At 33.7% G+C, this 12711-nt stretch overlaps 1 protein-coding gene across 3 annotated transcripts; it reads right to left on the bottom strand.

The window, feature by feature from the left end:
* Positions 1–385: 385 nt before the first annotated feature.
* LOC137620114 (uncharacterized) lies at positions 386–11820 on the bottom strand. Of its 3 annotated transcripts, XM_068350379.1 has the most exons (3): positions 9001–9933; positions 8408–8512; positions 386–3990 (listed from the first exon to the last, which is right to left on the bottom strand). In XM_068350379.1, exon 3 carries the CDS (start codon positions 3416–3418, stop codon positions 2549–2551), a length of 870 nt encoding a protein of 289 aa, XP_068206480.1. In that variant the 5' UTR covers positions 3419–3990; positions 8408–8512; positions 9001–9933; the 3' UTR covers positions 386–2548. The 3 variants fall into 3 exon arrangements, with proteins under 3 accessions (XP_068206480.1, XP_068206483.1, XP_068206481.1); XM_068350382.1 differs by lacking the exons at positions 8408–8512; positions 9001–9933 and adding an exon at positions 11777–11820; XM_068350380.1 differs by lacking the exon at positions 8408–8512.
* Between the last annotated feature and the right edge of the window lie 891 nt (positions 11821–12711).

Raw genomic sequence — 12711 nt, 5'->3', positions numbered from 1 at the left:
TTCCCTTATTTAATTTTGAGATAAGATGTAATATATACATTTGAAAGGAAAATGTTATTCCTACATTTCATTTGGAGCTATGATTTAATCCTATAAATACTTTAAGGTTAAATCTTATTCCTTATTTCTTTAAATATGCACAACTGAAGAAAAATGAATAATTACATATTCCATTTGAAGATAATATTCAATCTTACACATCTGAAATGAAATGAATATTATTTTATTTTATTTTATTTGAAGATGAAATGTTATCATATAGATATTTGAAGGGAAATAAATTTAATCATTTTATTGGAAGGAAATGTGTAATCACTTATAAATTTTGAAAGGAAAATAATATTCCCATTTTTATTTGATTATAAGATGTAATCATATACACATTTGAAGTTAAACAGATGTTCCCTTATGTTTTGGAAGATAAAATGAAATCATATACACATTCAAAAGGAAAAGAATATTACCTTTTTTCACGATAAGATATAATAACTATACACATCTAAAGGGAAACGAATGATCCCTTATATTACTCAAAGATAAAATGTAATTATATACATATATGAAGTGAACAAATTTTACCATTATCTTATCTAAAAATATATTTTAATCATATACTGTACATATCCGAAGGTAATATAATATACCCTTTTATTATTTGAAGATATGATCTAATCCTATACTACATTCAAAGGGAAACGAGTATTTCCTTATTTTACTTGAAAAAAAAGATGTAATAATATACACATTTCAAGAGAAACCAATATTTCCTTGTTTTAATCGAAAATAAGATTTCATAAAATATACAAATCTGAAGGGAAACGAATATTACCTCACTATACTTGAAAAAAAAGATGAAATCATAGAACTGGTGTTATTTTACCATTAATAACAATATCCACTAATTTTCCTTGATCCAACTTGCATTATGGAAAATATATATATATACATTTTTAGAATTTCACATAGTAAACAGAAATACGTTGTATTTATGTTTGCCTTGGTAAATCTATAAAAAGTGAAGAAATTGTTGCGGGCCGTGAGTATCTTATCATTTTGCGAATAATGTTCATATTTTTCAGATGAAATTATTCACCTGCTGCTCACTTAGCCTAGTTTTTCATAATGAAAAATATGTTGGGGAAATTGTCTGGACAATTGTTGTTTTTTTATTCCATAAACATTGTGATGTAATATCAACCTTCCTTCAGTTGGACGACACAAATGTTCAGAATTAGTTTCGGTCTATAAATTCACTTTCATAATTAATATAATTGTGTTCATGAACAGTTTGAATATAACAATTCTGTGATATCAAATTAACTAATTATTCATGAAACAATAAATATAACGCCTTTCAAAATATAGCCCAATCGACATCAAACCAACGTTTTTATCTTACTTTAAAAGAATCAAAGTTTGAAAAGCCCTTCATTTTTTTAACTCTTAATCACTGTTTTTTTTAAAACACAATTAAAACTTTAAAAATAGTTTCAATTGTATACACAAAACGAGAAATATTTCAAATGCATTTTCAGATTTAGGAGATTTAAGCCATTTGGGCCAAATCAAAGAGGTGGAGGTCAATCACGGCCGATTTGTAACTAAAAGAACACTCAGCTGTTGCACTCCCATGTTATATATAGAAGAAGCAGGACAGCAAAATTCAATCAAGTTAATTGGAACAAAGGTAAAGTTAACAGATGAAAACTCGTTGCAGCTAGAAGCCCAAAGGAACAATACAAATACTTAATGCCCACAGTGTGCCATGTTTGCAAAATAGGTAAATATTGTAATCACATAATGAAGAGAGTAATTAATATTTCTAGGTAAATTGAAAAACAAAACAATATAATCAAATATAAAAGGAAAAATAAAATATTTACATTATTTATGAAATAACACTTATTTCATGCTGAATATGTTTGTTTCTTTTTTTAAAATAAATTATAACTGCAGATTCATATAAAGTTTTTAAAATCAATGTCTTGTTTAAAGTATCCATTAAAATTTAAGCATATATTCACAATAAAAAATTAAAACCAAATATATCACATTAAAAACATTTTTGCCGTAATAGAAAATATTTCGATTTTCATCGTAGGATAAAGTCGATACAACTCTATTCTTCTATTTATGGACCCAGCATAAATGCAAGTAAGGTGTTGAGACATATTAAAACTACTTCCACAATAATTGTGTTTGATCTACGGTAAATCTGTAATATAAATTATAAATTTCTCTTAATCATCGTGTATAATGAAGCATTTCAGTAAACTTACATTAATCGGCATTTATCGCCAATTTTGCATTTATTTGCATCAGTATCTGTATTTTCAACATTGTCTTCCTGTGTTTCAGCGACAGTTAGCTGGGAGGTTCTTTCTCCATTTGATTCTGAGATCTTACGTCTAACATACCGCTGGCTTTCAATTAAGTCTTCCATCGGAGGCGTTGTGTCACTTTCTAGGCTATATGCTATTCCAATATCTCTAGCTTCCTTATCTGAATTTAGTATAGAAATGTTATGGCCAATAGGATAATGTACTACTCAAACTTCACTCGTAGGTGTTAAAAAGATTTCGTCGTCATTGTCACTTTCAGTTTGGGTTAATTCTTTTATCTGATAATGGCGATCTGTGCCAATAAGATCTTCGGTTTGATATCTAGAAGACATAGTTTTGGTATCTTCATCCGCATGGACATAACTTCCACTAATAAGAGCACCACTGATGCTACTTCTATTGAAGACTATTCCTTTATTTTTGTATAACGCATGGTAATTTTTCACCTTATCATATCTATATTCTCCTTCTTGGGGGACACCAGTTTTAACTCTCCATAGGGTTCTTCCCATTTCATATTTCTCTTTACTTTCTAATGGAAGGACTGTGTCACACGTATATTCCTTCAATAAATAGTTATCATCATCATCATCATCTTCATCTGCTTCACCTGTAACTACAATAATCCCTCCGGATACAATATTACCAAGACCTGACACAGTGATAGTACTTTCTCTTGACGCAATACTACTAGCCCCTTCTGACACAGAGCTACCATCCCGTCCATATGCCGTACTAATAACTTCTGATGAAAAGCTGCTGCCTCTGAAGTTCACCGGATCATCACATCTCTTTCCTTTCATACCTTGAGGGACAGCGCTGTCAAGATCTTCATTAAGTAGATGGAGTCCATTTCTGGAATATTTCGAAAGAAACTTCGCAGGAAAGTTTTCTTCCACTTCAGTGCATCCCAGTTCGACCTTCGACACTGCAGGTAAGATCTTTGTGGGATCATTAAGTGGATCGAAAATATCAGTGGTGTTAGTTATATCTTGAACTTCTCTGTTGATTGTATGCTCGGTATCTATTTTACTTAGTAACCCAAATTGATTCTTTTTCATTATCTTATCTTTCATTGTAATTGAGTGAAGGTTTTGCTTAGCTTCTTCTGATAACTCGATGCTTTTTACCAAGATTTGTGGTTTATCATCATCTTTCTCCTTTTCTATGAGAAATTTCTCAGTCTCTTCTCGTTTTACTTCCAATCGACAACCCTTTTCCTCGGTTTCTGATATTTGTTCTAGCAGTGGAGAGATGGAGTGCTTCTTTTAACTAAGAAATGTGTATTTATAGAACGATATCTAGGCTGTTTTGTGCTATCAGGTGTCAGACACTGCTTTAGAGAGAGAGGGCATCGACCTCTGAACCCTCTTTCATTAGAACTTAAATCTATCAGATTTTCACCAAGGACCTCAAATTTTCCATAAGTTAAATAGTTTACTGCTCTTTGCTTATCTTGTACTACATAAGGGTCGTCAATCCTCTTTCCAAAAACATATTGCTGGACATCAGTTCCACTAGTTATATTCGCCAAGCACTGCAGAGAATTATCAGATGAAATCTGATTATTTTCTGTCTTTGTAATAATGGCCTTCCACTCTGAGGTTTCCAACAATTAATTCAGGTTCCTTGCCACTGCTTCTTCATCCTATAATAATAAAATTTTAACTAAATTATTTTGCAGACAATACAATGGATTGAGATATTGAAGCAACTATTCATGATCACATAAACGAATATTTTACAGCTATAGTTCATTACTAGTTGACACTATCAAGCAATATTAAGCCTAATGTTCATAGGAGGAAAATTGCAAATCTTAAAGTAATATCTATTCTTTGCAAACACTACAAACCAGAGACCCTCAGTAGGGATATAGCATTGGCAAAGCTGAAATGGGTATTATAAGCTCTTAATCAGGTAAATATAGTTGGTCGCCATGTAGAGATCCCTCACTTTAACCTTTGGTCTAAGTGCTTGTGCGAATGGTGAGTCAGAACATGTAACTTAAGTCTTAAGTCTGTATGATAGGGATTAAAAAAAATCCTATAAGTATTACAAACCCTCAGCTTTCAATAGGAAACTTATCTTATTATTATTATTATTATTATTATTATTATTATTATTATTATTATTATTATTATTATTATTAGCCAAGGTACAACACTAGTTGGAAAAGCAAAATGCTATAAGCCCAAGGGTTCCATCAGGGAAACATAGCCCAGTGAGGAAAGGAAATAAGGAAATAAATAAAGGATGAGAATAAATTAACAATATATCATTCTAAAAACAGTAACAGCGTCAAAACAGATATGTCCTGTATAAACTATTAACAACGTCTAAAACAGATATGTCATATAAACTATAAAAAGACTCATATCAGCCTGGTCAACATAAAAACATTTGCTCCAACTTTGAACTTTTGAAGTTCTGTTGATTCAACTACCCTATTAGGAAGCTCATTCTATAACTTGGTAACAAATGGAATAAAACTTCTAGAATACTGTGTAGTATTGAGCCTCATGATGGAAAAGGTTTTGCTATTAGAATTAACTGCCTGCCTAGTATTACGAACAGGATGGAATTGTCCAGGAAGATCTGAATGTAAAGGATGGTCAGAGTTATGGAAAATCTTATGCAACATGCATAAAGAACTAATTGAACGACGGTGCCAAAGATTTATATCCTGATCAGGAATAAGAAATTTAATAGACCGTAAGTTTCTGTCCAACAAATTAAGATGAGAGTCGGCAGCTGAACACCAGACAGGAGAACAATACTCAAAACAAAGTAGAATGAAAAAATTAAAACACTTCTTCAGAATAGATTGATCACTGAAAATCTTGTAAGACTTTCTCAATACGCCATTTTTTGTGTAATTGAAGAAGACACAGACCTAGTGTGTTTCTCAAAAGTAAATTTGCTGTCGAGAATCACACCTAAAATTTTAAAAATCATACAAATTTAAAGAAACATTATCAATACTGTGAACCGGATGTTGAGGAGCCACCGTCCTTGACCTACTTACAATCTTACTTTGAGTTTTGTTAGGATCCAACTTCATACTCCATAATTTGCACCATGCACTAATTTTAGCTAAATCTCTATTTAGGAATTCACCAACCCCAGATCTATATTCAGGGGATGGAATTGATTCATGTGGATATAGTATGAAAAATCATGGGCCAAGAGCACTACCCTGTGGAACACCGGATATCACATTCCTATACTCAGGAGAAGATTCCTGTGACCAAACATAACTTGGTTAACTGACCTGGGAAAACTCAATGAGCTTATGTCTTAAGAGAAGTGAAAGTCATATTTCCTGTCAACCAAATAACATCCTTGCATCTGATGGTAAAGGGGGTTAAAGAATGCCATTATCAAAATAGGTAAGGCACTGATCGATCTATATCTATTTAATATGTTATCCAGTGTATAAACATTAAATAATTATTGAAAAAGTATACAATGGGTCTGTCAACCGCTTTGCTCAAGTGGGGGGGGGGGGGGGGTGGGGGGGGGGGGGGGTAACAGCTTAACAGGTTTAGATAAATTACAAATTGTAAATAGAAGTCACTGTTGAATAGGTTACCTGAATCTAGCGATTGCTGCACCTCAAAAGAGGGGAATAAGAAAGTGGAAAAAATCGCCAGATATTCTTGCCATTATCCAGACATGATTCTACTTATCCTGTGAGGAGCTACTCCTCCAGGGAAGGCTGTTTGAATTTTCCAGTCACTGATCCTTAGGGCCTGCACAACGAAAACATTCTCCCTAAAGGTTAAGAGTGAGCAGATACTCCTGCTTTTCTGTGCTCTCACGCTCGATGGTTCACCCTTCACATCCTCCAGGGGCATAGGAGTGATTAAAGAGTTCCCAAAGCCAGAGGGAGGTGGTTGTCTTGGAGACCATTCTTTAAACCTTTCTAGAGTTTAGAAAAATCTCATGTGCTGAGGTCTGGAGTGCTAAATCCTTTAGAAGTACCATCTCAATACCCACAAAGGAAAAAGCAAAAGATTGTTTAACTCTCTAGCCGCTTCCTTAGGGGAGGAAATGCAGAAGGGCATGAATTTATGATCCTTAATTGTTGGGTTGAGTGTTTTCGACAGTAAAACGAGACCTCCTTCCATGATGTCTGAGGGATAAAGACACATCATAAAGTGGGCTACCGCCTCTTATCAATAACCAATCCACGATATAGCCTGATGGCTAGCCATGGATGCTGATTCCACTGATGATGCCTTTGTCAGCTCTTCTAATATGTCATCAATTAGCAGTGGCGTAGGTGGAGCATCATTCAGGATGCTGGATCTCTGCAGCTTAGAAAGCACTGGAGGAAGAACCGGAAATGTCAGAAGTATCCGTTGATATTTCCTTCCTCTTTGGAGCAGTCTTCACTTAGTGGTCCGCACCAAAGAAAATCAAATATTGCCCTGAGGCAGGAGAGAGATCAGAGCTCTTACTATCAATTCTCTGCATTGGTCTCTTACAATAGCATTCCACAAGTCTCTCCATGTAAATGCTAGATCTAGACACTAAGACTCCTTCCCTAATGTGTGACCTCGGTGTACTGTTAATCCTTCTAACAAGCCATATAAGAGAATTTTTAGGAGTCTTGTGAAAATCTAAACAGTCAGTCGTCCTGTGCTTTCATGACCTCGTCTTCTTCTTCTGAGTTGCAAATGGTTATCATGCATATTGTGATACCTACGTGCATTTGGCAACACCTAACCAGCAGCAAACAAAGAATGCAGAGGAGGAGAAAACCAAATGAGGCTGAAGATAATTCGCATCTTTCTTAATCTTCTTTCCAGTGGTTGAGGATTTCATCACTGTGGACAGTGCCAATTTCTGATTCATCAACAGGGTCATCCTAATGATTCTTGTCTGACACCTCCTTTGCAGGGGGAACTGGTGGAAGAGCAACAGAAGAAGGCTTTTTAGCTCTGGTGGATATAACCTTCTTCAAAAGTTTTTGCTTATTGGGCACCATCAATCTCAAGAAAAGACCATGATCTAAACAGATCAAAATTGTCATTAGGGCAGTAAACAGTAATTATAAGGGTTGACAATATGGTTGACATATTGGTAGTGGTGTATTGGCCCCACTTGCGGAGGAACAAATACCTGTATTCTCAGAACTACTTCAAAGAGTGTGGGAGCAGCTTCCATTCTCCCAACATGTTCCCTAGAAAAAAAATGCATGAGAAACAGCCAGTTTCGTTTTCGAAGAAGAGGAAAATGAGCTGAGATAATCTTCGGTATCAGTTTTGCTTGCCTTCTGATGTCGAGGAATCACTTTTCTTTTAGCAAACTTTCCCCAATGCACAGGATGCCACTCCGTATACTCCTCACAGGTCAATGACTGCAAAAACTACAATGTAAATAGAGGACCATCGTCTGGCTTACTCATATACCAGCCCGAACGGTGGGTTTTTTCTTATGAAAAAGCCATATGTTTGGCTTAGGGGTAGATATCGAAAAAGCCCAAAGTTGCACACTCTGAAAAGAGACTAAAAGCAATCAATCTAATGAAAAATCAGTCACACAGAGCAGTGTATTTCTGTACTCAACTGCAGCTGAAGTTAAAGTAAGGATTGTTTTATTTGTCAGGTGAATGTGGCTTACTCATCACCCAGCAACAAACTAAGTTCACGTTGTTAAGTCTAATGTCTGCTCCTCAAGTTTTGTTGATGTTATACTCGTATTAAAGGTCATAGGTTTTTTTTACGTGTAGGAAAAAAATCCTTCTCAAAGAATACCTGTGATGAAAATGAAAACTAGAAAATTAAACTTGATTAATTTACAGATACCAATGATATTCATTATGGTTTTCTATTAATTGTCCAAGGTTTTTTTTCTGATCTTGATTTTGACAATGTTATTATGTATGACACTTAACTCGCTTCTTTTGATGAAGACATTATTTAGGTCATTCACTCACTTACTTCATTTATTTATATGTAAACTATATTAGATGAATCACACAGCAGGTTCCGTATAATAATGATACAAAGTATGATGACTGGTAAAGTCTTATTTCTAATTTTGAAACAGTGTACCTTTTTGGAAAGAGTTGTTAATCCACTCGTCTGGGATTTAATGTCGTTATTATCCGAAGACAATAGTAAATCCTTCAAAACAGCAATGGCAGTTAGCGTAGATTTCTGTAGCCAAAAATGAAGATAATCATCTATTCCAGTTATTTACAAAAAGGCAACACGAAATAACAATCCTATTATTGTTCATTACGATTACTTATACCCAAGATGTATTCTGAACTCTGTACATACATATCTTTGAAAATTACTTAGATAAACACTATAGCAATACAACTGCATGTCAGTGTATTAATGAATAAACTTTCTCATCCAAGTATGAACTCTCTTCACTAATTTCTTTTTATTTTAAATTTACTACTTTTCATTTCAAAGAAATAAGCTTCAATTGTGTAAGTACTACCTGAATGAGAGCAGCTATCAAACATTTGTAAAAATTTTTGTTATTAGCATGAAACGCTGGCCTACACCTTCCATGTATGATATATCTCTTCCAGGCAGAAGTTCTACACTCTTATTTCTACAACTATCTATGTCCAAGTGGTATGCCTACTTTTGACAGAAGTAACAAGGTACATCAAACATGCATTGCTTACCTCATCTGAGTAACCCATTTCTTCACTTGAAAGTAGATTGTTTGGGTCATGCCAATCCAGTAATTTGGTCTGCCAGGCTTGGGCTTGGTGACGTGCTGAACAAACTTCATCAAAAGTCTGAGCTTCCAATAGTTGTCTTTGTGATTCGAGAAGTGTCAACAGAGTAGATAGCCCCTCAGTAAGAATACTTTTGATTTCTTCAGTCTGTTTCTCGACTTCTCTCTTTGCCTGTTGGTTCTTCGATAACAGTCTTTGTAGTTCCTTGATCAGGGCTCTGTTCTTTTCTCTCATGTCCTTCAGAGCTGACTGTTTTTTTTTTTTATATATTTTTCAGTGTGATTATCGACAGCTTGACAGTCTTCTTGATGCACTGATCCTCTTCTAATTTTATTTCAGAAAGGGCGTGGTTAAAAGTTCTAATTTCACACACCAATGGTGGGTGAGAAATCACAAAGCAGTCATGGCATATCCATTCTTTGCAACTTTTGCACCAAAATATGCAGTATGAACCACGGCTGTTGCATTTTCCAGCATGCTGGGGAGGTTCATTGGGAGAAACGGATTTCTCTATTTCATAATCATGAAGAATCAACTGTGACCCAGTCTCGTCATTAGTAGGTTTAAGATTATCTTAAATCTCATTATAGCGAACTTTAGGGGAGGGACGTTAGTAAGGTTAAGTGGGAAATGATAGGTTAGTTGGTATTTTTCTTCTTTTTTATCACCGTTCATTCTATAACTTATGAGAGTGGCGGAAGTGAGGGGGGGGGGGGGGGGGGAGTGGAGGTCACATATAGGAAGTTGTCATCAAAGGCACTGTGAAATTCAAAATAGATTTTGTTAGATGCAATACTGGGAAATACTGTTGCTATATATTTATAATTTTCTACAAGGTGCAAGCGTTTTTTTTAGTTGCATATGAAATTTAGTATTAGTTTCATATAATTCAGGATAGGATGAATAAATTTTCTTTAATGTTGAAAATCAGGGTATAAAACTAGTCCTAGTATATAGGTCAATGGACACATTATGAAGAGTTATAGTAATGAATATAAGTGGGTAGACAATTAAAAAAAGTAGAGGAAAAGCAAAACTGCTGAATCCTGTTTTAAAGCTCCCTAAATTTTTCTACAGTATATTACCAGTTAAAGACTGCTAGATATGGAAGCATTAACAAGGATATAAACTAACTATCACACGATCAATAGAAAAATTCTAAATATGATAACTTTGAAAGAAGGGATGCTAGACATGAGGTTTGAATATTGACAGATGAAAACTAGGTATAGTTTCACTGGTAGGAGCAATGTTTAAACACTTGTATATGACCAATGAATAAATAGATTTGGAAAGAATAACACAAGTAATGTTAGAACACTTATCATGAGATCAATTAATTGAATCTAGATAGATTAACCAGTCACGAGGAATAAAAGTCATTGGTACTTGAATGAAAAAAATGATTATTGGATATGGTGCCACTGGAAATAAGGAATGTTAGGCATGGTGGTGTTGTATTAATAAACAGAGGTCGGGTATGTGACCAGGAGATTAAATCTAAATAAAACATTATTTAAAAGAGGAATATCAGACAAATGGGTAAGGAGATACGAATTAAATATGATAACATTGTTAAGAGGAACGTAGCCTGAAGTGGCAGATAACTTATGCTAGATAGGATAACATTGAAAAGAGGGATAATAATACATTAGTATAAGATCAATAGATATAAAACTAACTACAGGTGTATTTTCATGAGTGTTTGACAAGGGAAGTGGATCAATACATAAAAGGTAATTAGGTTAACATTTATAAACAAAAATGCTAAGTAACTGGTGTATACGTTAAAAAAACTGAAGGCTAGATATGGGAACATTTAACAGAGTGATGTTAAATAGAGGGGAAGGTGATCAATAGAAGAAAAACAAAATATATGGTTACATTGATATACGGAATATATATATGAAGACATATATTAAACAAATGAAAGATTTGGTAAAATTGAGACAAGAAATGCTAGAAAGGTTATGGGCAAACTAATCAAAAGGTATATATTGTATCATTTAATCTAGGAATGTTAAGAGAAAATGATTGGGGTCAAAAGTTAAAGCTAGATATACAAAATACAGTCAAGACCAAAAAAAAAAAAAAAAAAAAAAAAATCAAGCGAAGTATAATTTTGTTGAAAACTTTTTTTTTTTTTCTTTTTAACTTAGGTTGAACGTACCATTAAACAAAACTTTGGTAAATTATAAAATAGGAAGAGACAACCTGAATAATAATAAAAGTTTTATTTTTAAATCTTTTTGGTAGTAATTAATAGTAAAACCAAACATCAAAAATGTTTCAAAAAGCCACCAACTAAGTTTCCATTTGTTTTTGGTTGTTCGTACGGTAAACTAATATCTAGAAAATGGATCTAATATCAATTTAGGAAATATATATTTAGCATTTGATACGCATAACCTTAGTAAAAACGTTCAAAATAGTTACATAGCGGTTAGTAAAATTCTATATACCGTAGCTTTAGCTTACAATAAGTATATCAAACTTTCGCAACTTTAATCCACAACAACAGAAACATAGAATGTAGTCGTCATTTGTCAGTCAGTAAAGCTTAAGAATTTTGTGAAAATCGGCACACTGCATTATTCCATAAAGACTTCACTGAATATTCCTCAATGGTAGTAACTGATATAATCTTAAAGTTTATTTTAAACGCAAGCGCATGAGAAAGAGAATTCCAGGATACACACTGAACCTAAAACGTCCAAACCTTAAAAAATGATCGGAAGAAATTCCGCCTTCTGTCGAATCCAATCGCACTTGAAACTAAGACTTTACTAAGTAAGTTCCAAGTAAGAAAATTTCCAACACAAAGAAATAAAAAAAAAAAAAAAAAAAAAAAAAAGAATCATGAAAGGTGACGTTTATATAACGGGTCCTAGTACCTGCTGTTCCGTATTTTCTGATAACTGCCTGTTAACGCTAGTAACAGTCCAATACCCCTTAATTAGCATGGAATTTGCAGGCAAACGATGGGGTAAATATGATGAATGTTATTCATTTATGGTTATCTTTCATTACATGACGGAACATCCAACTATCATCAATGGATTTTAAAACGTGATACATATTCTATTCATTCATTTCCCAATAATACTAAAAAGATAGATGTTTCTATCGAAAAAGTTTTTGTTGCAATACAATGTTAATAACTACTTGACATTTGTCCCTTAAATACAATCGACCTCATCCAAACAACATTCGTTTTAGAATTTATAACAATTTTAATTTTTCAAATAAATTCTCACCTGAGTTTAGTTTTTATTGCTCTTTATGCTGTGGTTTTCTAACTAGGGCTTCAGATGGGTTAATAAATATAGAGATAATAATGGTAATAATACAAGTGAAAATAACAAGTAAAAGGATGTATGGGTAGTTTCCCTTGCAACCAAATAAGGAATCCGATGAATTAATATAGTGAGCAGCTCTTCCCCTTCATCATAATCATAAAAAGAATCACACAAATTCAATCGAACAAGTTCATGGACATCATTTAAATATTTTATCTACTTCTAGGATGAGGGTGTACGATCCTGTGACACAACGTTGGTACTTGCAAGGGAAATGCTGAAACTTGTCCCATTTCTCTCTTTAAAAAAAAAAGAAGAAAACTAGCTTAGTCAGAGGCCAAATACGTGGTGGTCT

Source organism: Palaemon carinicauda, chromosome 26, assembly GCF_036898095.1.
Source record: "Palaemon carinicauda isolate YSFRI2023 chromosome 26, ASM3689809v2, whole genome shotgun sequence".
Taxonomy (NCBI): domain Eukaryota; kingdom Metazoa; phylum Arthropoda; class Malacostraca; order Decapoda; family Palaemonidae; genus Palaemon; species Palaemon carinicauda.
This window is presented reverse-complemented; position numbering and strand designations above follow the sequence as displayed.